The sequence below is a fragment of the Pistacia vera genome, unplaced genomic scaffold, assembly GCF_008641045.1.
Source record: "Pistacia vera cultivar Batoury unplaced genomic scaffold, PisVer_v2 Contig230, whole genome shotgun sequence".
Taxonomy (NCBI): Eukaryota; Viridiplantae; Streptophyta; class Magnoliopsida; order Sapindales; family Anacardiaceae; genus Pistacia; species Pistacia vera.
Genome location: NW_022196036.1, coordinates 648,797 through 666,459, shown reverse-complemented (window position 1 = coordinate 666,459; position 17,663 = coordinate 648,797). Strand labels below are relative to the sequence as shown.

General features: G+C 36.0%; 3 protein-coding genes across 5 annotated transcripts; 1 reads left to right on the top strand and 2 right to left on the bottom strand.

The window, feature by feature from the left end:
- The first annotated feature begins 1,647 nt into the window (after nt 1-1,647).
- On the top strand, nt 1,648-6,839 carry LOC116131298 (sphingosine-1-phosphate lyase). 2 transcript variants are annotated; one of them, XM_031416960.1, is made up of 16 exons: nt 1,648-2,042; nt 2,132-2,177; nt 2,717-2,868; nt 2,985-3,044; nt 3,187-3,411; nt 3,505-3,646; nt 3,871-3,921; nt 4,035-4,126; nt 4,668-4,794; nt 5,285-5,300; nt 5,577-5,684; nt 5,769-5,823; nt 5,902-6,048; nt 6,308-6,386; nt 6,563-6,735; nt 6,768-6,839. In XM_031416960.1, exons 1-15 carry the CDS (start codon nt 1,852-1,854, stop codon nt 6,683-6,685), a joined length of 1,614 nt encoding a protein of 537 aa, XP_031272820.1. In that variant the 5' UTR covers nt 1,648-1,851; the 3' UTR covers nt 6,686-6,735; nt 6,768-6,839. The 2 variants fall into 2 exon arrangements, with proteins under 2 accessions (XP_031272820.1, XP_031272821.1); XM_031416961.1 differs by lacking the exons at nt 1,648-2,042; nt 2,132-2,177 and having other exon boundaries at nt 2,723-2,861.
- A 1,671-nt stretch (nt 6,840-8,510) lies between these two features.
- On the bottom strand, nt 8,511-10,067 carry LOC116131212 (protein LAZY 1-like). Its single transcript, XM_031416856.1, has 3 exons — nt 10,062-10,067; nt 9,908-9,974; nt 8,511-9,343 (listed from the first exon to the last, which is right to left on the bottom strand). The coding sequence occupies exons 1-3, from the start codon at nt 10,065-10,067 to the stop codon at nt 8,511-8,513; spliced, it is 906 nt and encodes a 301-aa protein (XP_031272716.1).
- Nucleotides 10,068-13,602: 3,535 nt separating this feature from the next.
- Nucleotides 13,603-16,248, bottom strand: LOC116131319 (protein LAZY 1-like). Of its 2 annotated transcripts, none has more exons than XM_031416989.1 (5): nt 16,150-16,248; nt 15,996-16,062; nt 14,623-15,431; nt 14,151-14,436; nt 13,603-13,810 (listed from the first exon to the last, which is right to left on the bottom strand). In XM_031416989.1, exons 1-5 carry the CDS (start codon nt 16,153-16,155, stop codon nt 13,791-13,793), a joined length of 1,188 nt encoding a protein of 395 aa, XP_031272849.1. In that variant the 5' UTR covers nt 16,156-16,248; the 3' UTR covers nt 13,603-13,790. The 2 variants fall into 2 exon arrangements, with proteins under 2 accessions (XP_031272849.1, XP_031272850.1); XM_031416990.1 differs by having other exon boundaries at nt 14,623-15,407.
- Between the last annotated feature and the right edge of the window lie 1,415 nt (nt 16,249-17,663).

Here is a 17,663-nt window from a genome sequence, read left to right as displayed (position 1 = left end):
ATGTCGAAAGAATAAGGGCTGACGGGAGCTTACTTCAGACAGCGTCATTCAGAGTTTATAAAGACTTTGTGCCGTCCAAGAGTTGTCACATTGTCAAAAGAAAGAAAGAGTATAGTTGTGGCAGACTTAGACTTTGTTTACGAGTGGATGAGAGTCGCTCACATGTCCAAACCCTACGTGATTTGAGGATATCTGCTGTGTAATCAGCCAATGGGAAGCACAATATGAATTGTACTATACCTGCTCACGTGTAGACTTGTAATCATTACCTTGAAACCTTTTACTATAAATAGAGGATCCCCCCTCTCATTTTCGGGATTCTGATTGTAACATTTTACTCTCAAAACACAGATAACATGCGAGAAAGAGACTGACTTGGTATTCTCTCTGAATAATCAGTCACTTGTACCTTTGCTCGCTATTCTCTGTACGTGACCGCCTATAACCTCATAAATATAAAAGAACAGTAGATGTAAGATTCGCTTTAAGCATCCGAACCACTTTAAAAATCATCTTCCATTTACTTCGTTGCATTTTCCATTCACGTGTAATTTCCAAGCCAGCTTAGCACTTTGTACATGCAAATCATTGGTGTCAAAATCAAGCATTAACAAACTACAATTAAATTACAAAAACATATACATGAATGTCCTTATTTAACTACAATTAGTAATTTAATTTTAGACAAATTCCATTAATTTTTTAAGCTGTATATCTCAATTTAATTAATTTTTTATGCTCAGGGTAATGTCGCCCTGCTCCCATCTATTTTTTAAAGAGTAAACGACTTTTTTCACCCAAATAATGACTTAATGATACTTTTCTACTTATAGACCTTTAAAATACCACTTTACTATCCAAATTTATATTTCGTTTTCGATTTCGGCATCGTTGTGACCTCACACAACCATCATTTTCTTCCTCGATCATTACTCACCAAAACCCCTTAAACCTTTCTTTTGCCAACCGCCAACAATTGAGTGATTAGAGTTTGCGCAACCACCCCTCCCAAATCAAACCACCAAAATCCAACATTCTACCACCAAAATATTCATCAGTCTCCCATTTTCAAAAACTCCAATAGCTTTGACCGAGTTTATTGTCTATTTGCCGCTAGAATGCGTCGTTGACTTTTTTTTTTAATTATAAAGTTACCATCAGTTAAATTACGGATGTGATTGAGCAACAAATGATTGACGTTCTTGTTCAGTTTGAAGAATATATCTCACATTTTAAGCTTGTTTCTAAGTTTTTATATCCTAATTGATATTAATTATAAAAACCATATTGCTTAGGATCTTCAAACAAAGATATAGTATGATTTTTAATATATTGAATCAATATATTTTAAATGATTGAAATTAAAATTTTGAATTTATGTATGTCTCTTTCTGTTTAATACATGGGCTTTTCAACTGAAAACTGTCATGAACCCAGCCCAATATCTAAAGTCTATGAACTTCAGCCTTTATTTCACTGCCTGATTTATGAATGGATCCATCTTATCTGCAGAGTATTAAAAAATATAACTTAAATATATGAAATAAGTTTTTAATATTAAGTCAAATCAATTTGAGATATTTGCTTTCTAAATAATTCATTGAACTGAATAATCATATTATTTACCTACGCGACAACCGACAAGCATCTGTGATGATCTTCAATGGAACCAAAAACATTTATCCAAAACAAACGCCTAAACAGACGCAACCGCGCCAAAATAAATAAATAAAAACAAAAGGACGGATCTCACACGCGATAAAGCGAACGTTAAAACACTCGTCAATCCAAATCCATCCATTTCTAATTTTATTTTCTCAGAATTGCTTGCTCAGTATCCAACTGTTGGTAATGGATTTCTCATTATTGATTGATTTGAGAGCTTCTGCTAATTCCTTCTTGTCCAAGTACGAGCCTCTCGCACTGTTTCTCACCGCTTTTCTCACTCTCTTCGTCGGGCGTGTTCTGCAATCGTTTCTTCACGTTGTTCACGAGAAAGGATTCAAACAAACCATCATAGGGTTTTCCATGAGTACTATCAAGTAGTTCACTCTCTTTTTTCTTTAATTTTTTAACATTTCTGTTTAGTAATTAATGAATCTGATTTAAATTGTTTTTTTTATTTCTGCAGGTTGATTCCTGGTGTTAATAGTTACATTGAAGCGGAGAAACAGAAGGTCAGAGATGTTTCTTATTTTATATATAGTTTTTATTTTCTTTTTGGAATTTTTTTTTTATAATTTCATTGGAATTCTTTTTTAATTGATTTGTGGGGTCAATTCTGTCACTGAAATCATGTGAATAGTGTATTTTGCTTAGCAATAAATGAAACGAGTTTGTAAATGTATTTAATGAGCTGCGTTGTAGTTTTCAAGGCTGTTTATTGTTAGAGATACGCAGTTTCATACTGATTGTGTCATAACTTTTTTTCTTATTGGCGGGTCCTGAAAATTGAGTATAGAAGTTTAATATCAATGGTCTGATGAGTGATGATATCTGATACGTGGACTATTTTACAAATCCCTTGTTCACTAATTTGCATAAGTAGTATAGATTTATTGGATGGATGTTGCACAACTCACACTTTTCTCTTATTTTTCTAAGCACTGTGGATGATAGAGTAATAGATGTGCTTGGTTTTTTCTTTATTGATATATAAAATCAGCCACACTTCTGAAAGTGAGATTTGTGTTCTCTCTTTAAATGTGATGTTCAGGTTGTGGATAAGATGCAGTCTGGTGTTAAATCTAAACGAGAGGGTTGGAGGAAAGAGTTGCCCTCTGCGGGCTTAGGAGCAACGGTCATTGAGACAATGAAAGAGGAAAAAGCAAAAGATGTAGTTTGGCAAGGAAAATGTTCCGGTACAGTGTATGTTTGTAATTATTGTGATTGTAACTCTTTATTTGTGTTCTGAATATTGGACTTTCAGTTCTGCTTGAATAGTGTTGAGCCTTGATATGCTCTGGATTATTGTTTTGTTGCAGCTACATTGCAGGAAGTGAATCTGAAGGACATTTTTCCTTGATAAATGAGGCATGTTCAATGTTAGTAATATATGGTGCAGTAATGATCTCTATTTAATATTTCATTTGAAGATGCAGAGAGTTTTTTCTTATCATTCCATTCGTTTCCTGTCCACATCCTTCTGTTAACTCTCATATGAACTTTTGCTAAATTTATTCACAGGTTTGCGCATACCAATCCATTGCATTTGGATGTATTCCAGAGTGTAGCCCGGTTTGAGGCAGAAGTAGTTGCAATGACGGCTGCTCTACTGGGCAATAAAGAAAAGGCTTCTGGAGGACAAGTATGTGGAAACATGACATCAGGAGGAACTGAGAGCATATTATTAGCTGTTAAATCATCCCGTGACTACATGAAAAATAAGAAGGGAATTACAAGGCCTGAAATGTATGTGATTCCTGATGTTTTACTTCCATCTTTTTTTAAGTGTATTTCTGATTAGAGAATTATTACTCTGAATGTATTTCGTTTCAAGCACAGGATCATACCTGAATCTGCTCACTCAGCATATGATAAAGCAGCGCAATATTTTAATGTCAAGCTGTGGCGTGTTCCTGTTAATAAAGAATTTCAAGCTGATGTCAAAGCAATAAGACGATACATTAACAAAAACACCATTTTGGTATACATTTCTAGATCATGCTTTGTAATGATTATTTGCTTGTTTTCATTTGCTTCTCGTTAATCTGTGATAATCTGCATACTTCAAATTAACTATCCTGTTTCCAAGATTCTACAGAAAAAAAAAATCATCACATTTTTTGGTTATTTTTACTATCAGTTAAATTCTATATTTTGTGGTGTGTCTCAACAAAGGGATCTCTCCTAAATTTTTTGATGGTACAGATTGTTGGATCTGCACCTGGGTTTCCTCATGGCATCATCGACCCAATTGAGGTGTGTGATCTCCTTCATTTTTTCCTGTAGTAATACTGCTTGTGAAGCATGAGTCTTATATGTGATTATCTTTTTAATTCTTGATTGAGGAACTATGGCAATTTACCTTGTAGGAGCTTGGCGAACTGGCTTCTAGCTATGGTATATGTCTCCATGTTGACCTCTGTCTTGGTGGCTTTGTGTTGCCTTTTGCTCGAAAACTTGGGTACGTCTGCTTGGTTTGTTATTGTCAGGTCATCTCTTGATTAATCATTTCTAAAAGCTGTGCTATGTTTCTTCAACATTTTCAATAAGTCAAGAGCTTTGTATATATAGTTGAGCATGTATGTCTGGGGTAACAGTAATATAATTTTGTCAGAAATATATATATATATATTATAATATGTATATATATATATATATATATATATATATATATATTTTACGTCGTGTTTAATTAGAGCTCAGAATATTGTGTGATCTTTAAGCTTTAATTCTTGGACTTACAATTGAATGCAGTACGATTTTATTTTGATTCTGAAGCATAATTGGGTAGACCTTGTGGATTTACTTCTAATGTGATAATATGTTTATTGTACTCTCTCTCATCACTCATGTGAACATTCATTCACAATTTTCTTTCTTTCTTTCTTTTGGGGAAGTGGACTATATATTTTGTAAAACAAGCTTTTAACAACATTCTGCAGTCTGCCTTTTGTTGGCTGGCTGTAATTGTTTGGCAATTATTGAGTCCTTTTTCTTAATAGGTACCCAATTCCACCATTTGACTTTTCTGTTCAAGGAGTAACCTCAATATCAGTGGATGTGCATAAATATGGACTGGCTCCAAAAGGAACCAGTGTAGTTTTATACAGAAATCATGAAATAAGAAAGGTAATTGTTGAACATGTTTCAAATTTTTGGAAAACTGTTTGGATCCATAATTAGGTACTGGCACAGATTATTGCCATTGTTTATTATCAAATTTTAATTTTCAATTTCCATACCTATAGTTATGCCTAATTCTTAAGTATATTTATGTGGATGGACAAATTTGTCAGGACAAAGTTAAGTGTCTCTACAAAGACAAAACATGTTTTTGGCTAACATGCCTTAATGTCCTATGGCTCTATCAATATGATTCAATTGTTGGTTCTAAAAAAAATCTGGTTTAAGTCATGGAATGACATTACTAGTTCAGATTGGTGTTCAATCACTTTGAAATTATATTACTTTATTGACTGGATCTGGTTAGGAATCAGTAATCTATTTGCTGGTTCTTCTCCTTAATTTCTTCCTAATATGCTTTGCTTTTCATGTTATCGGGGTTGGCGGGATACTAATTATATGAATCGTGGGTTCTTGGATTCTCGTATTTCTACAGCATCAATTTGTTGCTGGTAAGTACTCACCTTAAAAAATAACTTGTTATAACAACTGTATAATTGTCTATTTTTTTATTGCTTTGGTCATGCATTTTGACATAAACAGCCGACTGGTCTAGTAAATAAATATTGCACTAGTCTTAGACTGGGTTATGCCTGACTTTGATACCAGGTGGAACTGTTTTATTTGGTTCCTAAGGTATAAGTTTTTAGTTTGTGCTACAATAGACCATGGTTTTAAAGCTTATGCTTATGACATCTACTTCTGTTTTGTTTATGCCCTTGCTGCAGTTACTGAGTGGTCAGGTGGGCTATATGTGTCTCCAACCATAGCTGGAAGCAGGCCGGGGGGTTTGATTGCTGGGGCTTGGGCTGCAATGATGTCTCTTGGACAAGAAGGTGACAGAACAGATGCATTCTTGAAGAAATTTAATGATTACTTGATGTTATTACTAATGCTGATTATGATATTATATACTGTAGGATACTTGGAGAACACAAAAGCCATAATGGAAGTGTCAAAGAGCATTCAGAAGGGGTCAGTTTTGTTTTAAACTTTCTTCTCCCCTGTTTGAAAATGTTGTACCATCGATAATAACAGCTGTTTTATGTGCAGAATAAAGGAGATTACTGAATTATCTATAATTGGAAGACCAGACATGACAATTGTGGCATTTGGATCTGATGTTCTTGATATATTTGAAGTGAATGATATTTTGTCTTCCAAGGGCTGGCATTTGAATGCATTACAGAAACCCAACAGGTGACCTCTTTAAGCATGAGGAAATATGACTGAGTGGCATTGTTGTATCCATTTATCATCCTTTTAATTTGAATTGCTTGATGGCATCAATGAATTGATTTTATATTTCTTGGGCAGTCTTAATGGTTCAAAACTAGCAACATGAGTTCCTTTTTCAGTATAAATATGTTTTATAGCTTGATCTATTTTAGATACTGAAATGCTTCTATGTTTTTTTGTTTTTTTTTTTGTTTTTTTGGGGTGTGTGTGTTTAAATCAGCATTCACATCTGTGTTACCCTTCAACATGTGTCAGTGGTTGACGACTTCCTCCAAGATTTGAGAGAATCTGTGCAAACTGTAAGTAGTTTTCCACCATCAATATACAAAATTATCTCTACTATGTAGTGAAAGGAACATCTATTTACTGTGATAATTGTAATATACGACGCACTGATCTGCTGATTGTGAGGAGAGATAGCGATTGGCTTCTTGGTGCCGGTAACTAACAGAGTGCTTTAATTTATTTGTTTCAGGTGAAAGCAAATCCAGGTCCAATAAGTGGTGGCCTAGCACCAATATATGGTGCTGCAGGAAAGATGCCAGATAGAGGCATGGTTTCGGAATTGTTGGTAAATTATATGGATTCTACATGCTAGTCACATTCCATCCTGATTGTTCACATACTTCTGATTCAATGTACTTTGATTTTATTAATGTTCATCTCTCACACGAGTCCCCTGAATTTAAACTATGTTAGAAAACTGTACTAATAAATGATATACCTACGCTTTATCTTGATTGTTTACTCTAGTTTCCGTGTAGATTTTTTTTACCCGTTTGAGCTCACTTCTTGCAATTTTATTATTATAGCCATTCTCATATCAAAAACAATGTTGATCCACTTAGATTTACAAAGCAGGCCTTTACTAAAGTTAATCTAATAATATGGGATTGCACAATCTGGAAAATCATACTACAGAGGAAATTAGATGAATTCATCGGAATGTGTACACCATTTTGTCAAGATGAAAAAGCATCAAAATGCCGACGCTCTACAGTCGCCCTCACCTATGAACTTTTGTGTGGGAGGGTCCAAGTTTTCATCTTTTCGTTCGCTTAATTTGACTGAAGAAGGAGATTCCGTTTTGCCTTAATTAAGATGCTTGTTTCTATATATGGATTATACCTATGAATTACATTGAAAAAGTTAACAAGAAAGAGGGAAGTTGAAGTTGATGCAGATGCTAGGATGATTTATTTTTTATGAGCCACAGCCACTTGTCTGGTCATTCATGAATAGCTAAGATATAAAAGGTTAGGCAGCTAGAGGCAAACATATATTTGTAGTCTTGTGATTTGTCTTTTGAACATATGAGAAAAGAGGCAAATTTGATGATGCGGAATAAAACTGATCATATTGTCAAAATATGTTTTACCAAAAGCAGGATTACACCTTCCATTACATATATAGAACCATAGATCATTCATAGCCACAGGGAGGTTTCTAGGAGGAGTGCCTCCTTTATTTATTTGTTTCATTCAAGCTCTTCTTAATTATAATAATCACTCACATGCTTATATATTACTACCCACAACCACTTATATAATGACATTCTTACAAACATAATTATGCTTCTTCACACTTAGACTTCTTCTTCCTCAGCCTCTTCCTCTTAGAGCTCCAACACCAGGTCTACAATGCAAGTTATTCCATATAATTGAATCAAGACATTGGCTAGGAAAATTAGTATCAAAATAATCGTAACATTATGCATGTGATATATATTCAGTGACTAAAAAGAAAGTCTTCACTGAGACAGACATATCATGTCATCTGTATATCCATCTTATGAGATGTTTTTACCTATATATTTATTGAAGATTAAATATACAAAAGAGAAAGTAAATAATGTTATATATATTTTGTATATGCAAAGAATGGATAAGTATGGTGTTTAAAGTTTAAACAACAGAAAGAACGAAAATGTGGTTGCATAGTGAAACTTGGGAATAGGAAATGGTTGTGTACTTACAGTCAGCGTCTGTTTTGATCCAGTACTCTCTGTTTCCATTTGAGTCACAGCCACCAAGTGTGAATTGTGGTGGGTTGGATTGGCTCTTGTAGCGTCTTATCTTTTCTTTAGAGAGGTTTCTCTGAGGAAATATCATAATGTCTTCATCTGGGACCATCTGACCTCCATTGTCTACTCCTCCTTCATACCCCATACTCTTTCTGTTCTTTTTTTTTGGGGGCTTATCATTCTTTTTTGTGGTTGTGGAACTCTCAGGGTGAACTTTCCTATGGAACATATGCAGGATCTGCATACCACACATTTCAGAATCACCAAAAACATAAAAGCCAGAAGCAGAATGGTTAAGATGAAAAAGTAATGTTGAATATGTAGCTTAATTCATGAATTTTATGGTACAGATTATTAAAATTATATACTTGAAATGTAAATGAGAACCATTTGGCTGAATTTATAGTACTTTTTGTAACAATACCTTGTGCAGTTTTGTTTCTGCTGAAGCAGAATCAACACCTCCACCAGTGGTGCTCCTGGAAGCATGAAGCATTTTTTTCTTTAACATCTTTTTCATAAGTTGTACAGCTGATTTATCTGCTTCTTTGTCTGTTCGCTTCTCCTCCCTCTCGTATTTACTTCCGGAATTAGGATTCTCCTCAGCTACTTTAGTCCTCTGGAAAAGCTCTCCAAGCGATGTTCTATGTTCCTTTTTTGCCACCGTTGTAGTTTCAGACAATTCAATTGCTGAACCGAAAAGATATCCCTGGAGTGGACACACCGTAAATCCATTCCCATTGTTGTCTGAGCCTTCCAATGGCTTCCCACTAAGAGTAATGGTGCTTCCATGACTGCTCCTTCCATTACTCACGTGACTGTTTCTCCCTGATGACTCATTGCAGCCGTCTTCTTTATTAGCTTCAGCTCCTAGAACTTTCTCCAACTCATCGTTGATGAGCTTCAATTCATTTTCTGTTGCTTCAGTTTCCTTCTCAGTTATATTCTCAACAGAGATACCAAATGTTGGTGTCGATGGAACATTAACATTAGGTTCAGAACCAAGGGTGCCAATTGCAAGAAAGCCATGGAATAGTTCAGATAGTGCAGCTGAAGTTTCTTGATCTTCATAATCTTCTTCTTCTACTCGGGCAGCTTCTAAGCCCGCGAAAGAGTTTCGAAGCTGGTGCTCTCTCTGGCCTTGCCTGAATGGTTTGGCACCATAGTTTGGCTTCGGGTAGCCTTGTTGGTCATCAAGTGAGGGTTGCCCTGTAAGACAAGAACAAGCGTTCCCTGACACAGAATATGTTAAAGAAACAATGAAAGAAATAAATGAAAACAACTCTGACGACGGCCAGATTAACAAGCAGAAAAATTTCTGCCTTCAGATTTCGCCGGGAACACCCTCTGATTTGTTCTCTTTGGCCATGATGTGATGTCTCAGTTTTTATGTTTCTACATTTTAACACCAACGTAATATTCCAAGTATATATAGTTCAAATATCTTAGTGCTTTATAATAGTCACGCATTTTAGCATTCAGCCAGGAAGGGTAAAATTTTACTTGAGGTCTTTGTCAAAGTAATTCTATTAGTATGTGTGCGCTGTATAGGGTCCTGGATAGTTAAGTTACTTTTTATGCTTCCAGATTCATACGAGCCAGCCTGAAAAGGGGCAACAGCCTGTTATATTTACATAACGAGTCCCATAAATCTAATCAGCTAGAAGAATCACCGGGTTTGATTCTTCATCCCTCATTTGACCATGGATAGTCAGGTATTCCCTTATAATGGTCATTTACTCGGCCTGTGGTAACATATTAGCACGAAAGATATCTAAATGGCAGAGCAAGACTTACCAAGTGCCAAATCTTTGAGTGGCTCACTGCTATTTTGCCGGAATTTCCGGTGCATCCAACCCAGTAACTGCAACAAAGAGATTGAAAATATTAAATATGGAACACTATATAATCAACTTTCTTCTATGAATATTGACAATATGCACGGTCTTACCTTCATGCTGTGTTCTCTTTAAGGAGTCCCAAGCTTTGAGTTTGATCACTCTGATTATACAGAAATGGTGGAAGAGGAGCTAGTTTTAATTACTAGATGTTAAAGAGTAATGCTTAATATGAGCTAGAAATGAAATATAATAGTTGTTCGAAGCCGTGTATGAGATAATAAAGGTGGGAAGAGAGAAACACAGAGATAGTTACAAGATTCAGGTTGGCTATAGCTATTGTTTGTCAAAATCAAATCATGTGGCCACTGGGAAATGGATCGTGGGTCCTCAAATCCAGGAGCCAGGGATGCTAAATACGCATTTTACTCAAGTTCATGTGCATGGTTGGTCATACGCATTGTACTCAAGTTTATTTATTTTAACTTTCTGCATGATTTTGTTTCAGATATATAAATTTGTATCAATGCAACCGACCTCCAAAGCTGACAGTAAACCCAGTTGCAGTTTGTGCGTGGGATGTGATATATCAATACTTTACGGTTATCTGATCAGAAAAACTAGTTTACTAGGTATGAATACAGAGAAAAGAGCCCACATAAAACAGTATGAAATATAGAGAATAATTTGCCAGAGGGCAATGGGTTTAAAGATTATATGACAAAGAAGAAGATCTTTTCTCATTTGGAGTACAAAAAGTTTTAGACTATCCTATGCTTTTTGTTAAATGGTCCACTCCTGTGGGGTTTCAATATTATTTAAGGGAGAACCACATGCTCCCACCCAAGGTTCGACGAAAAGACACTTTTCCACCCGCCAAGTTTCAAAACGACACTTTCCCACCTACCGTTATGTTCAGTCATAAAAATCTGTTCTTTAACATGTATAAACAGTGTAAAGACAAAACTACCCTTCTCTTTTTTCTTCTTTCTCCTTCGCAAAAATAGGCTGCCGATTTGCACCTTACCTGGAAGCCTGACTTTGCTTTAGGTTCACTAGATTGTGTTACAATATTAACATTGCGACAAAAAAACTGATTTTAAAAACAAATCATCCTTTCCAAAGCTGCAAATAGTATTAAAATATTTATGTTAGAATGACTGTGCAAGCTTGAACATAGAACTGGATTTTCAGAAATATGAAGCAAAACTTTCATGCGGTATAGTAAGACGATTAGTGCGGTGTTACACCTTTCAAATTCTGAACAAATGACATTATGTTTTTCACAAGTTATTCTGATCAAGATAGAGCTCTTCGAATCATTCTCAATCTAAAAATTTCAAGCAAAAGTTCTCTACTTGAAAAACTACACTAAAATTAGAAAGGGAGATAAAAAGGCAAAACTACTCTCTTTGACATACAACAACTTCAGAGCAACAACGGTCTTCCCTTTCTCAGATAGAATATATAGAAGACTACCAAAATTGGGTGCACAAGCATTGTGCATCAGTAGATCAATGCGTCCAAGGGCTTCCTCAACATGACCTCTCATGAGAATAGCTTCCAATACCTTGGCGACCAAATCGCATCCGGCCAAATTGACGCGGATCTGGTGCGATTCCCTTTTTACCATCACTTCTCTGATCCCATCAATTCCCCAACAATTCAATAAACAAAAAACAACCCATTTTCCCAAAAGACAACAATACAATGCCAGATCTGGGCAATTGGTGGGGGAGGGGAAATGATGAAAGTGATATCATTTGGCAGAGAGAGTAGTGTGTCTTGAGTGAGAAGCAGAGAGAGTTAACTTGGCAGATGAACTGAACATAGGTGAGAGCTTGACCGATAATGGCGTTGATAGGAAAAGTTGTGGAGAGCGGCAATGGGGTGAAGAAGGAAGCGTTTGATTCAGGGTATTTTTTTCAAAAGTTTATGTTTAAGAGATAAAATGACATAAATACCCTATATCTGGTTTTTAAATTTACCATTCTATCCTTTTTTTAGTTAAAGTTAACGGACTGTGGGTGGGAAAATGTCGTTTTGAAACTTGATGGGTGGAAAATTGTCGTTTCGCCAAACTTTGGGTGGAAACATGTCGTTCTCTCATTATTTAACGGATAGGACACAATAAATTGATCAGTGATTTTCTTTCCCTATGATCAGAGATACCAAATGTTGGTGTCGATGGAACATTAACATTAGGTTCAGAACCAAGGGTGCCAATTGCAAGAAAGCCATGGAATAGGTCAGATAGTGCAGCTGAAGTTCTTGATCTTCATAATCTTCTTCTTCTACTGGAGCTTCTAAGCCCGCGAAAGAGTTTCGAAGCTGGTGCTCTCTCTGGCCTTGCCTGAATGTTTGGCACCATAGTTTGGCTTCGGGTAGCCTTGTTGGTCATCAAGTGAGGGTTGCCCTGTAAGACAAGAACAAGCGTTCCCTGACACAGAATATGTTAAAGAAACAATGAAAGAAAATAATGAAAACAACTCTGACGACGGCAGATTAAAAGCAGAAAAATTTCTGCCTTCAGATTTCGCCGGGAACACCCTCTGATTTGTTCTCTTTGGCCATGATGTGATGTCGCAGTTTTTATGTTTCTACATAAAACCAACGTAACATTCCATTATATATGTTCAAATACTTAGTGCTTTATAACAATCATGCATTTTAGCATTCAGCCAGGAAGGGTAAAATTTACGGTGAAAGCAAATCCAGGTCCAATAAGTGGTGGCCTAGCACCAATATATGGTGCTGCAGGAAAGATGCCAGATAGAGGCATGGTTTCGGAATTGTTGGTAAATTATATGGATTCTACATGCTAGTCACATTCCATCCTGATTGTTCACATACTTCTGATTCAATGTACTTTGATTTTATTAATGTTCATCTCTCACACGAGTCCCCTGAATTTAAACTATGTTAGAAAACTGTACTAATAAATGATATACCTACGCTTTATCTTGATTGTTTACTCTAGTTTCCGTGTAGATTTTTTTTACCCGTTTGAGCTCACTTCTTGCAATTTTATTATTATAGCCATTCTCATATCAAAAACAATGTTGATCCACTTAGATTTACAAAGCAGGCCTTTACTAAAGTTAATCTAATAATATGGGATTGCACAATCTGGAAAATCATACTACAGAGGAAATTAGATGAATTCATCGGAATGTGTACACCATTTTGTCAAGATGAAAAAGCATCAAAATGCCGACGCTCTACAGTCGCCCTCACCTATGAACTTTTGTGTGGGAGGGTCCAAGTTTTCATCTTTTCGTTCGCTTAATTTGACTGAAGAAGGAGATTCCGTTTTGCCTTAATTAAGATGCTTGTTTCTATATATGGATTATACCTATGAATTACATTGAAAAAGTTAACAAGAAAGAGGGAAGTTGAAGTTGATGCAGATGCTAGGATGATTTATTTTTTATGAGCCACAGCCACTTGTCTGGTCATTCATGAATAGCTAAGATATAAAAGGTTAGGCAGCTAGAGGCAAACATATATTTGTAGTCTTGTGATTTGTCTTTTGAACATATGAGAAAAGAGGCAAATTTGATGATGCGGAATAAAACTGATCATATTGTCAAAATATGTTTTACCAAAAGCAGGATTACACCTTCCATTACATATATAGAACCATAGATCATTCATAGCCACAGGGAGGTTTCTAGGAGGAGTGCCTCCTTTATTTATTTGTTTCATTCAAGCTCTTCTTAATTATAATAATCACTCACATGCTTATATATTACTACCCACAACCACTTATATAATGACATTCTTACAAACATAATTATGCTTCTTCACACTTAGACTTCTTCTTCCTCAGCCTCTTCCTCTTAGAGCTCCAACACCAGGTCTACAATGCAAGTTATTCCATATAATTGAATCAAGACATTGGCTAGGAAAATTAGTATCAAAATAATCGTAACATTATGCATGTGATATATATTCAGTGACTAAAAAGAAAGTCTTCACTGAGACAGACATATCATGTCATCTGTATATCCATCTTATGAGATGTTTTTACCTATATATTTATTGAAGATTAAATATACAAAAGAGAAAGTAAATAATGTTATATATATTTTGTATATGCAAAGAATGGATAAGTATGGTGTTTAAAGTTTAAACAACAGAAAGAACGAAAATGTGGTTGCATAGTGAAACTTGGGAATAGGAAATGGTTGTGTACTTACAGTCAGCGTCTGTTTTGATCCAGTACTCTCTGTTTCCATTTGAGTCACAGCCACCAAGTGTGAATTGTGGTGGGTTGGATTGGCTCTTGTAGCGTCTTATCTTTTCTTTAGAGAGGTTTCTCTGAGGAAATATCATGATGTCTTCATCTGGGACCATCTGACCTCCATTGTCTACTCCTCCTTCATACCCCATACTCTTTCTGTTCTTTTTTTTTGGGGGCTTATCATTCTTTTTTGTGGTTGTGGAACTCTCAGGGTGAACTTTCCTATGGAACATATGCAGGATCTGCATACCACACATTTCAGAATCACCAAAAACATAAAAGCCAGAAGCAGAATGGTTAAGATGAAAAAGTAATGTTGAATATGTAGCTTAATTCATGAATTTTATGGTACAGATTATTAAAATTATATACTTGAAATGTAAATGAGAACCATTTGGCTGAATTTATAGTACTTTTTGTAACAATACCTTGTGCAGTTTTGTTTCTGCTGAAGCAGAATCAACACCTCCACCAGTGGTGCTCCTGGAAGCATGAAGCATTTTTTTCTTTAACATCTTTTTCATAAGTTGTACAGCTGATTTATCTGCTTCTTTGTCTGTTCGCTTCTCCTCCCTCTCGTATTTACTTCCGGAATTAGGATTCTCCTCAGCTACTTTAGTCCTCTGGAAAAGCTCTCCAAGCGATGTTCTATGTTCCTTCTTTGCCACCGTTGTGGTTTCAGACAATTCAATTGCTGAACCGAAAAGATATCCCTGGAGTGGACACACCGTAAATCCATTCCCATTGTTGTCTGAGCCTTCCAATGGCTTCCCACTAAGAGTAATGGTGCTTCCATGACTGCTCCTTCCATTACTCACGTGACTGTTTCTCCCTGATGACTCATTGCAGCCGTCTTCTTTATTAGCTTCAGCTCCTAGAACTTTCTCCAACTCATCGTTGATGAGCTTCAATTCATTTTCTGTCACTTCAGTTTCCTTCTCAGTTATATTCTCAACAGAGATACCAAATGTTGGTGTCGATGGAACATTAACATTAGGTTCAGAACCAAGGGTGCCAATTGCAAGAAAGCCATGGAATAGTTCAGATAGTGCAGCTGAAGTTTCTTGATCTTCATAATCTTCTTCTTCTACTCGGGCAGCTTCTAAGCCCGCGAAAGAGTTTCGAAGCTGGTGCTCTTTCTGGCCTTGCCGGAATGGTTTGGCACCATAGTTTGGCTTCGGGTAGCCTTGTTGGTCATCAAGTGAGGGTTGCCCTGTAAGACAAGAACAAGCGTTCCCTGACACAGAATATGTTAAAGAAACAATGAAAGAAATAAATGAAAACAACTCTGACGACGGTCAGATTAACAAGCAGAAAAATTTCTGCCTTCAGATTTCGCCAGGAACACCCTCTGATTTGTTCTCTTTGGCCATGATGTGATGTCGCAGTTTTTATGTTTCTACATTTTAACACCAACGTAATATTCCAAGTATATATAGTTCAAATATCTTAGTGCTTTATAATAGTCACGCATTTTAGCATTCAGCCAGGAAGGGTAAAATTTTACTTGAGGTCTTTGTCAAAGTAATTCTATTAGTATGTGTGCGCTGTATAGGGTCCTGGATAGTTAAGTTACTTTTTATGCTTCCAGATTCATACGAGCCAGCCTGAAAAGGGGCAACAGCCTGTTATATTTACATAACGAGTCCCATAAATCTAATCAGCTAGAAGAATCACCGGGTTTGATTCTTCATCTCTCATTTGACCATGGATAGTCAGGCATTCCCTTATAGTGGTCTTTTACTCAGCCTGTGGTAACATATTAGCACGAAAGATATCTAAATGGCAGAGCAAGACTTACCAAGTGCCAAATCTTTGAGTGGCTCACTGCTATTTTGCCGGAATTTCCTGTGCATCCAACCCAGTAACTGCAACAAAGAGATTGAAAATACTAAATATGGAACACTATATAATCAACTTTCTTCTATGAATATTGACAATATGCACGGTCTTACCTTCATGCTGTGTTCTCTTTAAGGAGTCCCAAGCTTTGAATTTGATCACTCTGATTATACAGAAATGGTGGAAGAGGAGCTAGTTTTAATTACTAGATGTTAAAGAGTAATGCTTAATATGAGCTAGCAATGAAATATAATAGTTGATCGAAGCCGTGTATGAGATAATAAAGGTGGGAAGAGAGAAACACAGAGATAGGTACAAGATTCAGGTTGGCTATAGCTATTGTTTGTCAAAATCAAATCATGTGGCCACTGGGAAATGGATAGTGGGTCCTCAAATCCAGGAGCCAGGGATGCTAAATACGCATTTTACTCAAGTTCATGTGCATGGTTGGTCATACGCATTGTACTCAAGTTTATTTATTTTAACTTTCTGCATGATTTTGTTTCTGATATATACATTTGCATCAATGCAACCGACCTCCAAAGCTGACAGTAAACCCAGTTGCAGTTTGTGCGTGGGATGTGATATATCAATACTTCAAGGTTATCTGATCAGAAAAACTAGTTTACTAGGTATGAATACAGAGAAAAGAGCCCACATAAAACAGTATGAAATATAGAGAATAATTTGCGAGAGGGCAATGGGTTTAACGATAATATGACAAAGAAGAAGATCCTTTCTCATTTGGAATACAAAAAGTTTTAGACTATCCTATGCTTTTTGTTAAATGGTCCACTCCTGTGGGGTTTCAATATTATTTAGCTGATAGGACACAATAAATTGATCAGTGATTTTCTTTCCCTATGATAATATCTACCTATATTCAATGTATTATTTATGAATATGATGATGATGCTTATAAACTTGCTGTTTGGAACCATGCACTCGAATCATTTTGGAAGACAGCAAGCTCTGATGGGATTTCATACACATCGGAGGTATCTCATCTTCTCTGAAATCTACACCTCTACTTGACATGTTGTCGTAGTACTTTTTCAAAGCTTTAACATTAATGTCGTATTTAGCTCTGTGAATATATGACCAAAATTATTTCTGGTGATATTATGTGACTATAAATTAACCAAGTAGAAAGTTTGAAGATTATGAGTACATGGCCCTACTTGCAACAGAAGATCGATGAAGTGAACTAATTTTCCTTCATTTTTAGCCTGTCATGTTCACTTTTTTCCATCACCATGATCATTTAAAGCAGAAACATAGATGTTCTCTCTTATTAGGTGAAGCTCCACTGGATCAGGGGCTGTTGGCCTTGGAAAAACTCTGTGTGTTCCCCACAAGCACTTACCGAAAATAGGGAAACGGGTTCACAACTTTGAGACAAAGGTATATAATAGAGCCATTGTTGAAGAGAACAAACGTCTTTCCATACAATTCATTGATAATTTAAGACAGACACGTACACGAGGGCCATTATAATATTGAAAGATATATATAAATAAAGCAAATCAGACATACTATATACATATACATATATATATATATATATATATATGCTCTTCTGATGATTGACTCTCTCTAGCTATTTTAATTCTTTACTTGATCAAAG

Bases quoted from the DNA above. Each gene is read 5' to 3' on its own strand.
- LOC116131298 (XM_031416960.1), top strand. From the start codon at position 1,852: ATGGATTTCTCATTATTGATTGATTTGAGAGCTTCTGCTAATTCCTTC. The intron at 2,043-2,131 runs GTAGTTCACTCT...TTATTTCTGCAG, and splicing joins TTTTCCATGAGTACTATCAA to GTTGATTCCTGGTGTTAATA. The intron at 5,685-5,768 runs GTGACAGAACAG...TATATACTGTAG, and splicing joins GATGTCTCTTGGACAAGAAG to GATACTTGGAGAACACAAAA.
- LOC116131212 (XM_031416856.1), bottom strand. The intron at 9,344-9,907 runs GTAAGTCTTGCT...ATTCTGTGTCAG, and splicing joins ACTCAAAGATTTGGCACTTG to GGAACGCTTGTTCTTGTCTT.
- LOC116131319 (XM_031416989.1), bottom strand. The intron at 14,437-14,622 runs GTATTGTTACAA...TGTGGTATGCAG, and splicing joins CAGAAACAAAACTGCACAAG to ATCCTGCATATGTTCCATAG. The intron at 13,811-14,150 runs GTAAGTACACAA...CTTGCATTGTAG, and splicing joins GATCAAAACAGACGCTGACT to ACCTGGTGTTGGAGCTCTAA.